Genomic DNA, 16,922 nt, shown 5'->3' with positions numbered 1-16,922 from the left:
ATAAATTTGTTAGTCTCTAAGGTGCCACAAGTACTCCTGTTCTAGTTACATGTAAGTTATCTTCATTATTATTTCTTTGTGGGGCTCTGCATACTCCCACTGATGGGATAGATTAACAAGCAGTAACTATAACACAAAATGGTGGGATACAGAATCCTATAGACTCTAAGTCTAACGAGTAATGCTTAGTAAAAGTATGCACTGAAGTCCAGGTTGCTGCTCTACAAATTTCCACAAAAGGAACGTGTTTCAAAAAAGCCATAGAAGCTGCCTTAGCCCTAGTAGAAAGTCCAACAGATCTTGTACACTTGTCCCATTGATCTATACAGGGACCATTATTGTAATGGGTCTTTGTTCTGCTCTCCACGGTCCACACCTGGGCATGCTCACACTCCATAAGGGGGTATTCTGTTTGGACATATCCCGGTAGCCCACATAGAACAGGGGGGCAGGGTATGTCAGGGAGAGGCCTGGTTGGAGGAGGGGTAGAGTAGGTCAACCTGGGGCATGGTTGGGGAAGCCTGGCTGAAGCCAGGGCAGAAGTCTCAGCTGGAGGCAGGTAGGAGGCAGAAAGGGCCCAACTCAGCATACACCTCAAGTTACTTGCAACCCTTGAGTAAGCTGCTGACTACAGCAGTGGTTCTCAAACTTTTATACTGGTAACCCCTTTCACATAGCAAGCCTCTGAGTGCGACCCCCCCCTTAAAAATTAAAAACACTTTTTTATATATTTAACACCACTATAAATACTGGAGGCAAAGCGGGGTTTGGGTGGAGGCTGACAGCTCGCAACCCCCCATGTAATAACCTCATGACCCCCTGAGGGGTCCCAACCCCCAGTTTGAGAACCCCTGGCCTACAGTGTGTGTACACAGCAGCATAGGGCAGGAAACAGCAGGGAACAGCTTCTTATATGTTAATGGCTTCTACAGTGCAAATTAATGGCTTATTGGGATGGGAAGAAGAAGGGGAGCTAAGTGTTGGCAAGGGAGCTACATGGTGTAGAGAATGGTGGGTTAGGGGATGAAAGAGGTGACACACTAATCATCTATTGCCTCTCCATGCCTCAGTTTCCCATGAGTAAAATACAGATAATTATGTCAAATTGAGACCCACTGATGAAAAAGCACTATAGAAAAGCTAGTTTTTTTTATTATATTATTATTACACTACCTAGGCTAGCCCCAGTAGCATATCAACTGAAAACCTACGTGAGTACCACAACTATCTAAGACTCCACTAACTCCCACTAATAAATATTTACCTTCAGTTTTAAAAACGATTAAATTAAATGACAAAAAAAATGTTAATCCAGATTTAAGGCTGCCAGATGATAGCCTGCGCTCTTCCAGAAATGGCAGAATTCAGACTTCTTAAAACCAGGAAATATGGAGTAGTTTCCTGGATCACTTTTTCCAAGAAACCAGGAAAAAGCTCATGCAACCTCAACACTGCCTCTTTTGAGTGATACCCCAATATGCCCATAACACATACTCCCATTCTACATTTTCACTGTAATGGAGAGGTGGTACCTGCACTTCCCCATACTCATATGCTGATCCTACTCCCCCAGCCAATACCATACTTGTAAAATTTAACAACCACTTCATACTGTTATTTTACAGCGTCTTCACACCTGCACACCTACACCCTAACACTATTTTTCCCTAACACTATTTAAATCCACAGACTGCTCTCATCACTTACCTCACAACAAAATCTCCATATATCACAATCACAGCTCTTCCAAGCTGCTCCAATTTATTCCTCCACCATTCAATACTGTGCTCCCTTTGGATGTATCAAACACCTAACACAGTGAATGCCACTGGAGTAAATTATCAGAGGGGTAGCCGTGTTAGTCTGGATCTGTAAAAAGCGACAAAGAGTCCTGTGGCACCTTATAGACTGTTTGTCGCTTTTTACTGGAGTAAAAGTGGATAATTCTCAGTGGCTATTGCCAGGTCCTGGGGAACACAGTTATGCTTGTGTGGGCTATGCCCTTAACTGTGCATCTGCTGGTTTTCAGAAGTTTGAGTTTTGCTGACCTCAATATTCTGGAAGGGCAGGAGCTAACACCAGGTAACCTTTTCTCTATATTAATGCAGGTTTTTTTGACATTTAATAATAAAACAATAATAATAATAATTAATAAATCATTCCCTATGACCAATACAAGCTGATCCTGGTAATCAGTCAGATCTTGGTAATACAAGCTGATCCTGACAGGAGATGTGTTAAACTGGGCCTCCCATCTGCTCGAAGGCCATAGCCCAGTACTGTCAAACTGGGATGCCATTCTCCAGTCAATATCAACCATCATTGATGACTTGTACTGAGTTCAAACCACTGAGGACACTCCAGCAGGGGCAAGGCACAGCAGCCTCCTATGTGGCACATTTCCATTGCCTCACAGTGGATACACAGTGGAATGAAACAGCACAGCTGTACCAACTGCAGTGGGGCTTTCAGGAAGAAATTAAAGACGAATTGGCCCATGTAGAGATACCTATGGGCCTAGGTGCCCTTGTGGACCTTGCCATCTGCACTGATGATCAGCTGTTTGAATGAAGAGAGGAGAAAAGAGGTTCCCCGCTGCCTAGTACGAAGAGCATCGGGAAAAAATCTGGTCCAGCCATGGTGAGGGGAACTATCCTGATCCTTGAAAGATGAGAATTTCCCCATACTCTAGTCCTCACTGAGATTCACCTGGAACCCCACTGAGGGCCTTCCATCTGCACATCCAAGGTGAACCCTGACAGTTTCCTCTCCAATGGATCCAGAGGTCCGATGCTTTTGAATGCCTCTGTAACAGTCCTTGGGAGGACCCCTCACTGGGTTAACCCCCTTAGGGTCACACTCTCTCACTGGGGTAAGCCCCTTGGCTTCACAACCTCCTGGGACCGAACCTCAGAGCCTTCAGTACCACTGCTTCACTCTGTGGGCTCCTCTCAGCGAGTCCATCTGAATTGGACACCTGGACAAGACTGATACATCCAAAGGGAGCACTGTATCTGCTACTTAATCTGGAGTGACTCAGTCATCATTGTAAAAACAGAAAGATTTATTAGATGTTACAAACAGGAAAGAATTGGTAGGGGAAGTAGAAGTGGGCAGCAGTGACCATGAGATGGTTGAGTTCAGAATCCTCACAAAAGGAAGAAAGGAGTGTAGCAAAATACGGACCCTGGACTTCAGAAAAGTCGACTTTGACTCCCTTAAGGAACTGATAGGAAGGATCCCCTGGGAGGCTAATAGGAGGAGGAAAGGAGTCCAGGAAAGATGGCTGTATTTTAAAGAAGCTTTATTGAGGGTGCAAGAACAAACCATCTTGATGTTCAGAACGAATAACAAATATGGCAGGCGACCAGCTTGGCTTAACAGTGAAATCTTCAGTGAGCTTAAACACAAAAAGGAAGCTTACAAGAAGTGGAAACTTGGACAGATGACTAGGGAGAAGTATACAAATATTGCTCGAGCATGCAGGGGTGTAATCAGTAAGGCTAAAACACAACTGGAGTTGCAGCTAGCAAGGGATGTGAAGGGTAACAAGAAGGGTTTCTACAGATATGTTAGCTACAAGTCAGGGAAAGTGTGGGACCCTTACTGAATGGGGGAGGCAACATAGTGGCAGATAATGTGAAAAAAGCTGAAGTACTCAATGCTTTTTTTGTCTCGGTCTTCACAGACAAGGTCGGCTCCCAGACTGCTGCACTGGGCAACACAGTATGGGGAGGAGGTGAGCAGCCCTCAGTGGTGAAAGAACAGGTTAAGGACTATTTAGAAAAGCTAGACATGCACAAGTCCATGGGTCCAGATCTAATGCATCCGAGGGTGCTGAGGGAATTGGCTGATGTGATTGCAGAGCCATTGGCCATTATCTTTGAAAACTCGTGGCAACTGGGGGAGGTCCCAGATGATTGGATAAAGGCAAATATAGTGCCCATGTTTAAAAAAGGGAAGAAGGAGAACCCGGAGAACTACAGACCGCTCAGCCTCACCTCAGTCCCTGGAAAAATAATGGAGCAGGTCCTCAAGGAAACCATTTTGAAGCACTTGGAGGAGAGGAAGGTGATCAGGAACAGTCAACATGGATTCACAAAGGGAAAGTCATGCCTGACCAACCTGATTGCCTTCCATGATGATATAACTGGCTCTGTGGAGATGGGGAAAGCAACGGACGTGATATATCTTGACTTTAGCAAAGCTTTTGATATGGTTTCCCACAGTATTCTTTCCAGCAAGTTAAAAAAGAGTGGATTGGATGAATGGTGGATAGAAAGCTAGCTAGATTGTCGGGCTCATCGGGTAGTGATCAACAGCTTGATGTCTAGTTGGCAGCCGGTATTAAGTGGAGTACCCCATGGGTCGGTCCTGGGGCCGCTTTTGTTCAACATCTTTATTAATAATCTGGATGATGGGATGGATTGCACCCTCGGGGATGACACTAAACTGGGGAGAGGTAGATAAGATGGAGGGTAGGGATAGGGCCCAGTGTGATCTAGACAAAGTAGAGGATTGGGCCAAAAGAAATCTGATGAGGTTCAACAAGGACAAGTGCAGAGTCCTGCATTTAGTACGGAAGAATCCCATGCACCACTACAGGCTAGGGACTGCTGGCTAAACAGCAGTTCTGCAGAAAAGGACCTGGGGATTACAGTGGATGAGAAACTGGATATGAGTCAGCAGTGTGACCTTGTTGCCAAGAAGGCTAGTGGCATATTGGGCTGCATTAGAAGGAGCACTGCCTGCAGATCGAGGGAAGTGATTATTCCATTCTATTCGGCACTGGTGAGGCCACATATGGAGTATTGCGTCCAGTTTTGGTCCCCCCACTGCAGGAAGGATGTGGACAAATTGGAGAGTCCAGCGGAGGGCAATGAAAATGATCAGGGGGCTGGGGCACATGACGTACGAGGACAGGCTGAAGGAACTGGGTTTGTTTAGTCTGCAGAAGAGACGAGTGAGGGAGGATTTGATAGCAGCCTTCAACTACCTGAAGGAGGGTTCCAAAGAGGATGGAGCCTAGGTTGTTCTCAGTGGTGGCAGATGACAGAACAAGGAGCAATGGTCTTAGGTTGCAGTGGGCGAGGTCTAGGTTCGATATTAGGAAACACTATTTAACTAGGAGGGTGGTGAAGCACTGGAATGGGTTACCTAGGGAGGTAGTGGAATCTCCTTCCTTGGAGGTTTTTAAGGCCCGGCTTGACAAAGCCCTGGCTGGGATGATTTAGTTGGTGTTGGTCCTGCTTTGAGCACGTGCTTGGACTAGATGATCTCCTGACATCTCTTCCAACCCTAATTTTCTATGACTCTATGATTCTATGTCTGGAACACAGCATAGGAAGTCCTTAGGTTAGAATAGTGAAAGGAAAAGTTACAGCAAGTCCATCTCGGTCTGCCAAGGAAGCTCTTTCACTGGACGTTTTCAAAAAGAGTCTGGACAGCCATCTGTCTTGGATGGTTTTTAGACACAAAAAGTCCTGTATCTTGGCAAGAGGTTAGACTAGATGATCCTTGTGGTCCCTTCTAACCCTACAGTTCTATGATTCTAAAACCTGGCTTCTTGGTCTTCCGTTCTGCCATGCCAGTATCAATGAAACGTATAAAAATTCAAATTATACAACTATACTAAAACAAAACAATTACCTAAATGAGCCACTAAAAATACAGATCTGAAAGTATCCAGAGTGGTTCCTAATCTGTCATCTGGTGGTGACTGAAAGGAACTGAAGCTGCTGCAATGCCACACCCCTTTTATACCCTTACCATGGAAAGTTTGATGTTCACTAAGGGGATGGGCAATAGAGGCACATGAGCAATCCAATGTGGCCTGTTAGCTAGAGTTCCACCATTCAGGCTATACTAGTCTGAGTATCCCATAAGTGGCAATATACAGCATAGACTTGGAGAAGAACTTGGACGGAGTTTTGTTTTTTAAGGGAAACCACCTGATGGAGAAGTTAGCCCTGAATTATGAAGGGGATGCTTCATGCTCTGCACAGGGTTGATAAAACTGTTTTGTTTTAGTCAGTAATAGCCACATCCAGCTGATTCCCCAAACAATAAAGAAAATGGCATAGCCAACAATGTACTAAGGCTTTAACTACAAGACCCTGAGAGCCAAGAGAAACATGCTGCATTTGTTTTTAATGTCCCTTTCCCAAACAAAAAACACAACATGAAATAGAAGTCATCAGGCTGTAGCCAATGATTTTAGTTTATTATTCATTTATTGTGTGATGTTATGATTAATCAACCTGTTATATCATATATATATATATTCATTGTATGTTAATTATAGTTAATTTGTAGGATTATAGAAGTAGAAGATTTATCAGTATTTAGAAGAACCATGTATTAAATACAAGTAATACAAGCTGAAATGCAAGACCCTCTAGGCTGAGGCCTGCAAGATTGTAGTTTAGCTATCTTAGGCTTTGGAGACAAGAAATGCTGACATAAGTAAATGACCAAGAAATAACCCGATGCTCTATGATTACGGGAAAAGAGGTAACAATTGCTAATATTGTGAAAGTCTAGCCGGAAGATTAAACTTTAAATGATAAAATGGTGTAACAGCAAATAATTGTCTTCAACATGTATCTTAAGCACAGGATAAAGGTGGTACGTCAATGTTAATGAGAACCTACACAGCCTATAGAATTCTGGATTCCTTATGTTTCTAGGGTACACGAACCAATAAGAAAGAGAGGGCTGACACTTTTGTGTACATGTGCACAATGTAGGTATAGATAGAATCACATTATAAAAGACGGTGCCCATAGCAGGAAAATGTAGCTTCCTATAGGAAACCTCCAGCAGGAACCATCCCCATATTGATGATTAGGGCCAGCTCCAGCTTTTTTGCCACCCCAAGCGGTGAAGGAAAAAAAAAAAGATAAAGCCGCGATCGGCGGCACTTCGGCGGCAGCTCTACAACACCGCTTCATTCTTCGGCGGCAATTCAGTGGCCAGTTCTTCCCTCCAAGAGGGACTGCGGGGCCCGCCGCCGAATTGCTGCCAAAGACCCGGATGTGCCGCCCCTTTCCATGGGCCGCCCCAAGCACCAGCTTCCTGCGCTGGTGCCTGGAGCCGGCCCTGTTGATGATCAATCCATGAGAGGTTCAACAGACACTAACACCATCTAAGAGGATATGAGTATGTCTGTAGTTATAACTGGTACATGGATATATTAGGAATTGTAAATGCTGTGATATTTATAACTTTGTTAGTAACTGTGATGTTGCATTCCCTATGCTTTATGGAAATATGCTTATAAATATGACATAACTGGAATATGCTTTACGCTATATACCTCTTGTATGGTGTCATTAGAAAGCTTGTAATCTACTAAGTGTGTTCATCCTATTTGTTTGCATGTATTATTGCTATATCTGGAATTAGGAGAATAAGATATAAACTTGTATCACAGATGTAAACATATTAAGTGGAGGCCATTAAGGGTGCTCCAGAAACAGTCAGTTGTAAATGGCCTTAGTTACTTGAAAGCCTTCCTGTGTACATGTGGGCCAGCCCAGGAAGAATGGAGTCTAGGAATCGTACAGTGACATGTGACCATTTCACATAATGCTGGAATCCATCTTAGTCCCTGTACTTTTCCATCAATGAGGTGGGGGTGGGGAAAAGCACAGACAAAAGATTCCTGCCTTGTGCCAAAGCTATAAAAGGGGGTGGAGCTGAACAAAAGGGGCTGCCCTTCATGAGAAAACCCCTGCTTACCAGCTGAGATGTCTTCTGGAACTAACAAGGACTGTACCGGGGAAAGGATTGGGCCCAGACTAGGACGGAGTCTAGTCTATGAAAGAAGCTTATTGGAACATCTCTGAGGGTGAGATATTACCTGTAATCAGTTTCTTAATGTATTAGGCTTAGACTTGAGTGTTTTTGCTTTATTTTACTTGGTGACTTACCTTGTTCTGTCTGTTATTACTTGAAACCACTTAAATCCTATGTTTTATACTTAATAAGATCACTTTTGTTTATTAATAAACCCACAGTAAGTGATTAATACCTGGGGGAGCAAACAGCTGTGCATATCTCTCTATCTGTGATACAGAGGGTGGACAATTTATGGATTTACCCTTTATAAGCTTTATACAGAGTAAAACGGATTTATTTGAGGTTTGGATCCCATTGGGAACTGGGTGTCTGGGTGCTGGAGACAGGTAACCTGCTAAGCTGTTTTCAGTTTAATCTGCAGCTTTGGGGGCATAGACCAGACCTTGGGTCTGTGTTGCAGCAGGCAAGCATGTTTGGCTCAACAAGGCTGGGTTCTGGAGTACCAAGCTGGCAGGGAAAACGGGCTCAGAGGTAATTTCAGCACATCAGGTGACTGTCCCAAGGGGATCTCTGAGACTGAACCTGTCACAGTAACATTAATAAAACTGCTAAAAGATAGTGGACCTTGTTCTTGTGATTGTATGTGTTACTTGCCTATGGTTTCATGTGTTCCTATGAGCTGTAGATCCAGAACAAACAGAGATAACTCTGTTCAACTTGAGACTATAGCTGCCAGAGCCAAACCCACTGTAGTATAATTAAAATTAAATACAATAAAAGGCTACATGGCCTACCAAGAGAAACACTATTAAAAAGCTGGAGACTTCTGTATTGTTTTTAGCACAGTTGACTCCAGAAAAACAAGGAAAAGGGGTCTGTTCAAAAGGAAAAACATTTACTAACTTTTAATAACTATTGTTCTTCGAGATGTGTTGCACATGTCCATTCCACTCTTGGTGTATGCACATCCCACACGCAGTCAACGGAAATTTTTTCCCCTCAATGGTACCTCTCAGGGTGGCTCGAGCATACTCTGCAGCCAGGCACCACTGGCATTGGTATAAAGGGCCCTGCCGATACTGAGCTCCCTCAGTTCCTTCTCTCTGGAAACCTCAAAGCAGAGGTGTAAGCAGGTTGTGGAATGGAAATGTGTGACACACTGTGCCTCAGAATGACACCCTCTAACCCCCATATTCTCCATTCATATATGGTTGTGATATTTCATACAAAGCATGCCATGTAAGGTATCATATCAAAGGCCATGATCTGCTGAAACTGGTTCTTCTGTCCAAATATGTGTCTCATTAGTGTGTATAAAGTTATGAGATTATTCCATACGGTTGTTACTAAAATATGCTGTAAGTTTGCTTGTGGCATGCAAAGGATCCCTGCCCAGGTGGGTGTCAACAATCTATTAATCAGATGCATGATTCAACTATGCAAGCAACACACAATGGGAACTTATAATTTACTGTGGCTCAGCAAAGCCCACCAGGACATGCCTTGGCTAGTGTCTGCCAGGCACATGGGACAAGGATATAAAATAAGGAACAGTGCAACATGATGGGGCCTTTTTCCTATTCCACCTACTCTGGAAGAAGCTGGGATGCCAAGAAGACAAAGGTCATCTCAGGAGCGGGGTCCACACTTCAGGAGGGAAGTCTGTGCATTAAGGACTGTAACATCCAGTGAGGTAAGAAAATTTCTTGAGTCAAATCCTGTTTAGTTTATAGAATATAGAGTGGGTACTTATTTTTATTTTCTTTGGTAAACATCTCTGTCCTTATATACCTTATATACCTACCACTTATAACCACTTAAAATCTATCTTTCTGTAGTTAATAAACCTCCATGAGTACAAACTTTAGCCTGGCTTCACCATCTTTCTTCATGTGAGGTTTAAAGTCTCTGCAAATTTGGCAACACTCTGCAATATGAGCTTTCTGAAGGCACTTCAAGCAACTTGAGTGCAGGTCGCTCATGGGCATAGCCTTATAGCAGGAAACGCTGGGCTTGAAGCTGAGTAACCAAGGCATCCCTCAGTACTGGGATTTGAGTGAAATCCTGAGATGGTAAAAAAAATCTAACTAACTAAACACAAATAACCCTAATAACACTAATTATTTACAATACAAGAGAACACAGTCCACTGGGAGAACTTTCAAATGAAAAAAGAGAATTTCCAGAGACCATCCCAAGAAGGGACTCAGGTGGCTCAGGGTTGGGTGGGCCCTTTATACCTATGCCAGCAGTGCACAGCAGCAGAAGGCACTCAAGCCACCCTCATGGGTACCACTGAGGGGAAAAAATTCTAGTGACTTTGTGCAGAATGCGCACACACCAAGAGTGGAATGCACATGTGCAATCACTCAAGGGAGAGCTAACATTTAACAAACACTTAATCTATTTACATTAGAGACTGCCTAGCTATTTGCAAGTACCTATAGATGAGAAAGAGAGCTGAAAGAAGCAAACCTTTAAGGAACACAGGGAGCTCCAATTCCATCACAGTCAGTGAGATGGAACAGAGAGGGAGTTGGAGCAGCCCTGTCCTTTATAACCTACAGCTGTGAGCACAAGGACACAGTGCACATGTACAACCCCAACGGTAATTATAGCAAAAATCTTAAACTCTTGTGCACTGGTCACATAAACCTACAATGGAACTATATGTGTGCAATCACTTCAAGGAGAACCATTACTGCAATGTGCTTTGTTCCACTATAAGGGGATCAGGGCCCATAATTACTTGCCATTCTTGAGTTCCAACCTGAACTCCAAAACTAATCTGCAAAGCAATTGTTATCGGGTCAAATGTGGAATAAGGAGCCAAAAAATAGAGAGAAAAAACAAAGGAAAAATATCACATGTACAAGTCAGAAAAGACTCCTGAATTTAATTGGTTTTTCAAAAAAAGGAAGTCTAATAGCCATGTCAAAAGGAAGGGTAGAGGAGTTAGTGACTGAACATGAGAACATTTTCAACTGTCATTCTGTGCCTCCTATATAATATGCAATGTAGATGAAGGACCATACTGTCTCATGTGCACCAGGGCAACCAGCCCATTTTAAAAAAACAAACACCTATTCTCCAAGATGATTATGATAGGGTGTATAGACCCCACTGATGAGGATGGTGTCAGAGAGGTGGTGGGGGAAGGGCTAGCCCCACCCATCTGGTCTTGGTAAAGAGGAGGTCTCTTAAAGGGAGGAAACTGCAATCAGATAGAGGGGGAAGACTGCCCTAAGCAGGAGGTGGCTGGAGTGACTCCTGGAGCCACAGGGGGAACTCCCATACAGGAGATCTTCTCCCCGACGCTGTGGGCAGTGCAGCAAACTTCCACAGTAAACTGGACAGAGTAAGCCTTACTCAGCAGCCCAGCCAGAGAGATTTCTCAAAACCCACTACACAGGCTGTAGACTTTCCTTTCCTCCATGAGGGATACTGGGAAGGGGAAACTCTCAAGTGCATTTGGGCACTTAACTTTCCTTTTGATTCTCCCATCCGGAGAGACAAAAGAAGCCCTGCAAAGGGCAGGGCCTCCTTGCAAAACCTAAGGAACTGGGGCATGTGTTGGAGCCACCCAGTGTAAATAACGGGGTGCGGTCAGATTCTCCCACGAGAGAAAAACCTTAGGGGATTCCTTTACAATGACCTTATCAAAAGACATAATTGTTGTATTACAAACTTTAAAACCAAGCATTACTTACGGGGCATATGACCACATGATACAGTTTCCTCCTCCAGGGCATTTGCAAACACAGCCTCTAGCTGTATTTGTCTTATCATCATCATGAGGGAAACCAAGAGAATGTCCCATCTCATGTGAAACAAGGATTGCATCATAGAGCACTGATATATCTCTTGCCTGTATACAATTAAACAAAAGACAAAGATAAGAAGGAGCTATAAATTACATATGAACATAAAAAGCTAAATTTTAAGAGCTGTGTGATAGCATGAACACACTGGATAATTCCATTTGACAACATAAATCTAGAACACTGCAGAACCCCAGAAGAGAAGTTTCAGAGTGAAGGAATAATTTCTTCACACTGCCCTCTGAGATCCTTTTAAGAGGGGAGAAAATGAACCACTCACAAGTGATAAATAAAATAAAAAAAATATATGTCTAGCTCTGCCAAGGTCCCCAAGGCATAGAATTTTATTCAATAATTCCTACACCAAGTCCATAACTTCTGGTTGTGCTAAAGCATTTCTTTTATAAGGACATCAATTCCTGATTTAAAGACTCTATGTGATGAAGAATCCAACATAACATTTAGTAAGCTGTTCTAATGGTTAATTAACTTCACTGTGCCTTTTTTCCCATCCAAATTCATCCAGACTCAGATTCCTCTCTTTCATAAGCTAAATAGATTGAACTTTTAAAATCTCTCCCCCTAAAGCAGTTTTTTTCAGACTGAATCATTCTCATACCTCATCGGAACCACTTCCAATTTTTCACCATCCATGTGAAGGTACAGAGTAGGTCATGAGGGATATGGAAAGTATAGACCCCTTGTTTGGAAGATTAGGAGGAAGAACTTAGTCATAATGGATCACTGATATCAACTACAGATAAGAGTAGGTAAATAACTTTTATCTATTGCTTCCATAGCTTGGTTGCAGGAAGTCCACAATCATTTTTTATCACTTTTAAATAATTGCACAGAACACAGCCCTATGGGATTCTTGACTTCATACTGGTGAGAGTAAGGACTAAGACAGAAAATATGGTTTAATTTCTCCCCACTTTGGACAATGCCTGAATATTTACTTGTAAAATTATCAAGTGGCACAGTGTTCCCTAGGAAGCTATTATGACAAAAACACTGAGCTCTGGGTGTATCAGCTGGGGAAATAGGTCTCCAGCTGAGTCACTTTCAGTTCAGGGTGCATCACGGTTCCAAAATTACTGACCCTCTTTGGGGTCTTCAATCTTCTTTCAGAGACTGGGTCAACTCCTTGGGGAGTAGGCAACTCTGCATGTGGCTGGTGTGGGAACCCAGGCCCTCCCACTACTCTGGGTCCCAAGGCAGGGACCCTATAAATAGCAGCTGCCTGCTGTATCCTTGTACTAATTGCCGAATTTCACTGGGGCACTTCCCTACTGTCCCCCAATACCTTTCTTTCACCTTTAACTAGGGCTGAAGTCTTGCTTAAGTGCCAGCAGCCACCCAGGAGCTCCTTTTCCTCCCCCAGTCCCTGCCAGTAACTGCTCTGTCCCTGGTACTGCAGTTTCTTGAGCCAGTCAGGAGCACCATCCTAGCTCCTCTGGCTCCAGACAGCAACTGACTCACTCTGTTACTTCAGCTCCTTTTATATTGGCCGGCTGGGCCAGAGTTGGCTGCTTCCCTGCAGCCACTCTAGGCCACTTAGAGAACTCACCTTCCCTGCTCCTTTCTGGAATGGGGTGTGGCAGGACCACGAGGCCTCTGGCAGGGGGGCTCAGTTCCTGATACACCCCATCATAATGATGATATAATACCTTGGCTGATAAAGTCTGCAGATGACTAGGGCCCTACCAAATTCATGGTCCATTTTGGTCAATTTCATGGTCATAGGATTTTGTAAATCGTAAATTTCATGGTTTCAGCTATTTAAATCTGAAATTTCACGGTGTTATAATTCTAGGGGTCCTGACCCAAAAAGGAGTTTTGGGGTGGGTCGCAGGTTGTGGTTGTGGTACTGCTATCCTTACTTCTGTGCTGCTGCTGGTGGTGGTGCTGCCTTTAGAGCTAAGCCGCTGGAGAGCGGCACCTGCTGGCCGGGAGCCCAGCTCTGAATGAAGAGCCGCCGCCAGCAGCAGCACAGAATTAAGAATGGCATGGTATGGTATTGCCACCCTTATTTCTGCTCTGCTGCCGGCAGAGCTGGGCCCTCAGTCAGCAGCCACCATTGTCCGGCCACCCAGCTCTGAAGGCAGTATTGCTACCCTCACTTCTGCGCTGCTGCTGGCAGAGGTGCTGCCTTCAGAGCTGGGCACCTGGCCAACAGCTGCTGCTCTCTGGCCACCCAGCTCTGATGTCAGCACAGAAGTAAGGGTGGCAACACCGTGGCCCCCCTAAAATAACCTCATGACCCACCTCCCCCCTCCACAGCCCCCATTTGGGTCAGGACTCCCAATTTGAGAAACGCCGGTCTCCCCCGTGAAATCTGTGTAGTATAGGGTAAAAGGACACAAAAGACCAGATTTCACAGGGGCAGACCAGATTTCACAGTCCATGATGTGTTTTTCATGGCCGTGAATTTTGTAGGGCCCTACAGATGACATATCGGTGGGGAAGTAAATAATGAGGTAGACAGATTACTGTTGCAAAGAGATCTGAATCACCTGGTTAAATGATCACAGTCCAACCAAATGTGTTTTAATACAACCAAATGTAAGACAGCACTTCTGAGAAAGATGAACAAAATGCATGCTATGCCTACAGGATGGAAGACTTTATCTTGGAAAGCAGTGATTAAGAGAAGGACTCGGGGATCATCAAAGCTAATCACCTCAATGTGAGCTGTCAATGCAATGCTGTGGCAAAAGGGCTAATGCAATCCTTGAATTTATGTAAAGAAGTGTAGGAGAAAGAGACAGCCTGAGACACAAGGATTGGTATAAGAGGGCCGGTATGTGGCCTGAGGCCTAAACTAAAGTAGTGGTCAAGCCTTGCTAATATAAAGCAAAGTTAGCAAAAATCAGGCTGTGAGCAGAAGTCAGCCCTGTTCTTGCCAGCAGTGTTGCAATATGCATGTCTATGAACTCTGATCCCACCAAAGGTACTACTTGGGAGTCACCTAACGTGGAGTGGACATAATCAAGCACTGGAAGAATCAAAAATGATTACTAACCTTCCATAACTTGTTCTTCAAGATGTGTTGCTTATGTCCATTCCACGACCCACCCTCCTGCCTGTTGTTAAGAGTTCGCCAGCAAGAAGGAACTGAGACGGTGCAGAGTTGCCTAAGTCTTTTATATCGGCATACGAGCACGCGACACCAGAGGCAAGAACAGGGCTGATATTGCAAAAACACACACATTCCTGAGAAGTACTAGGCAAAGGATACTCATGCAAGCACATTCCTGAAGGGTGGTACTAGAACACACCCTCCCCAAAGATAACAGGAACATGATGACCTCTCTTAAAAATAAGGTCAGATGACAGCATAATGGAAAGAGATGTTTTGATCAAACCAACATGTACAAAGTAAAGGGTGGTAACTAACCACATCAGATGGGCAATACATAACTTGTTTGTATCGCGGTATAAAAAGGACCCTCAAAGGAAGAGTCTTTGGCCAGCCGAGAGGGGAATGGAAAGTCCTGCCATTCGCTGAGTTGTGTTCATTGTAATGGGCATACATACTGTGCTTCATTGACAATAAACTTGACCAGGCGTCTTCACTACTGAAATGGGTCTGTGGTCTTATTGGGCAGTTTGATTGAGGTCTCCTGTATCCGCATTCTGAGCAGAGCTGTCACAGCACACAGAAAGAACACACACACACAGCCAGTGAATAACAACAAGAAGAATATCAAGCACAACTAGAAATGTGATCTTGCCTCTGTACACAGCATTGTTAAGACTACTATTAGAATAGTGTGGCCAGTTCTGGTTCCACACTTCAAGAAAGTTGCACGCGACATCAGAGGGTGCTAGTGCTGGCCCCACGGATATTACTGAGGGGAAAATGTCCTGCAACTGTGCACGCACCGTGTGCACACCTAACATAGAATGGATACGAGCAACACATCTCAAAGAAAAACAGTTACAGAAAGGTTTGTAACTCGTTTTGTGGGGTTTTTTTGCAGCCTCTGGTTCATTTTTGTGGCCGTCATTTGAACTGTCCAGCATGTTGAGATGCTGCTCCTCCCTATTCCTGTGCTGTTTCAGGGAGAAGCCTGATTACTATGGAACTACAGAACCACCTTCAGGAGGAACACGGCTAGGGGTGAAGTTGTGCCTTGTCCTTAAAGAACATTATATCTGGAGTTCTGCTATTAGGGTCTTAGATCTTGGAGACCCTCCTAGATGAGGTAATCACTACCTGGAAGGTGACCTTCCAGGAGAGGTATGACAAGGGGCATGATGCCAGCGACTCAAAGGGAGGGCCTCTGAGTCTTGACAGGACCACATTAGATCCCACAGTGGAACAGGTTCACGAATCTGAGTGTATAGTTTCTTTTAAGGCCTTGAGGAAGTGAATGAACATTTCGTGAGGAAAAAACTCACCTACCATCCACTGGAGGATGGAAAGCAGAAATGGCTGGTAGGTGTACCTTAACTGATGAAATGATTAGGCCCTACTGTTTCAGATGAAGCAGATACTCTAGCATGGAGTGAAGAGGTGACCTAGCAGGTGAGAGGCCTCGTTGGGATGACTACATGGAGAAATGCTTCCACGTGGTGAGGTAAATCGCTCTAGTAGATGGTTTTGTACTACCTAGCAATACCTGGTGGATTTCCTTCAAATAGGCCAGCTCCACTGGGTTTAACCACGAAGCTTTGACGCAGTCAGTGGAGGGCCTTGAGATTCAGCTGGAGCAATTGGCCATGATCTTGCGAGATCCAGTCTGGGAGAGGAGGGAGCGACATCTGCATTGCTACTGAGAGGTCCAATAACATGCCAAACCAGAGCTGGTGTGGCCATGCTGGGGCTATAAGAACAGCTTTACTTTGAGTAAGACTTTCATGAGAGGAATGGGAGGAAATGCATAGAACAGGTGCTTTGCCCAAAGGAGCAGGGAGACATTTGTGAGGAAAACCAGGCTGCACCCACATAGAGAGCAAAACTGTTTTGCTTGGTTGAGAACAGGCTTATGAGGGGAGTCCCCCACAGCTAGAAGATGGTCTTGGTTATATTGGGACAAAGGAACTACTCATGGTGAGAGGAGAAAAATCTGCAGAGGTGATCTGCCACATTGTTCCAGGCTCCCAAAAGGTGAGAAGCATCGAATTGGTTCGAGTACTTCATGCAGAATTCCCACAAGCGAATGGCCTCTGACACGGTGGGAAGAGCATGCCTCTCCCTGCCTGTTGATGTAAAACATGACTGCTGTGTTGTCCTTAAGGATTTGCACAACTTTGTCTGCAGGCGGACTGCTCTGAGATATCTGACATTTA

At 44.4% G+C, this 16,922-nt stretch overlaps 1 protein-coding gene across 1 annotated transcript in view; it reads right to left on the bottom strand.

Moving 5' to 3' along the window:
• The window catches only part of LOC113407718 (disintegrin and metalloproteinase domain-containing protein 20-like), a 166,225-nt gene that overhangs the window by 73,966 nt on the left and 75,337 nt on the right, over window positions 1-16,922 (bottom strand). Inside the window, exon 14 of the mRNA XM_026657439.1 lies at window positions 11,514-11,671. Within this exon, the coding sequence (XP_026513224.1) occupies window positions 11,514-11,671 (158 nt within the window). The remainder of the gene's footprint in view (window positions 1-11,513; window positions 11,672-16,922) is intronic.

This window comes from Terrapene carolina, unplaced genomic scaffold (assembly GCF_002925995.2).
Source record: "Terrapene carolina triunguis isolate 2854851 unplaced genomic scaffold, T_m_triunguis-2.0 Scaffold244, whole genome shotgun sequence".
Classification (NCBI taxonomy): Eukaryota; Metazoa; Chordata; order Testudines; family Emydidae; genus Terrapene; species Terrapene triunguis.
The sequence above is the reverse complement of the archived record's forward strand: the minus strand, read 5'-3'. Positions and strand labels throughout refer to the sequence as shown.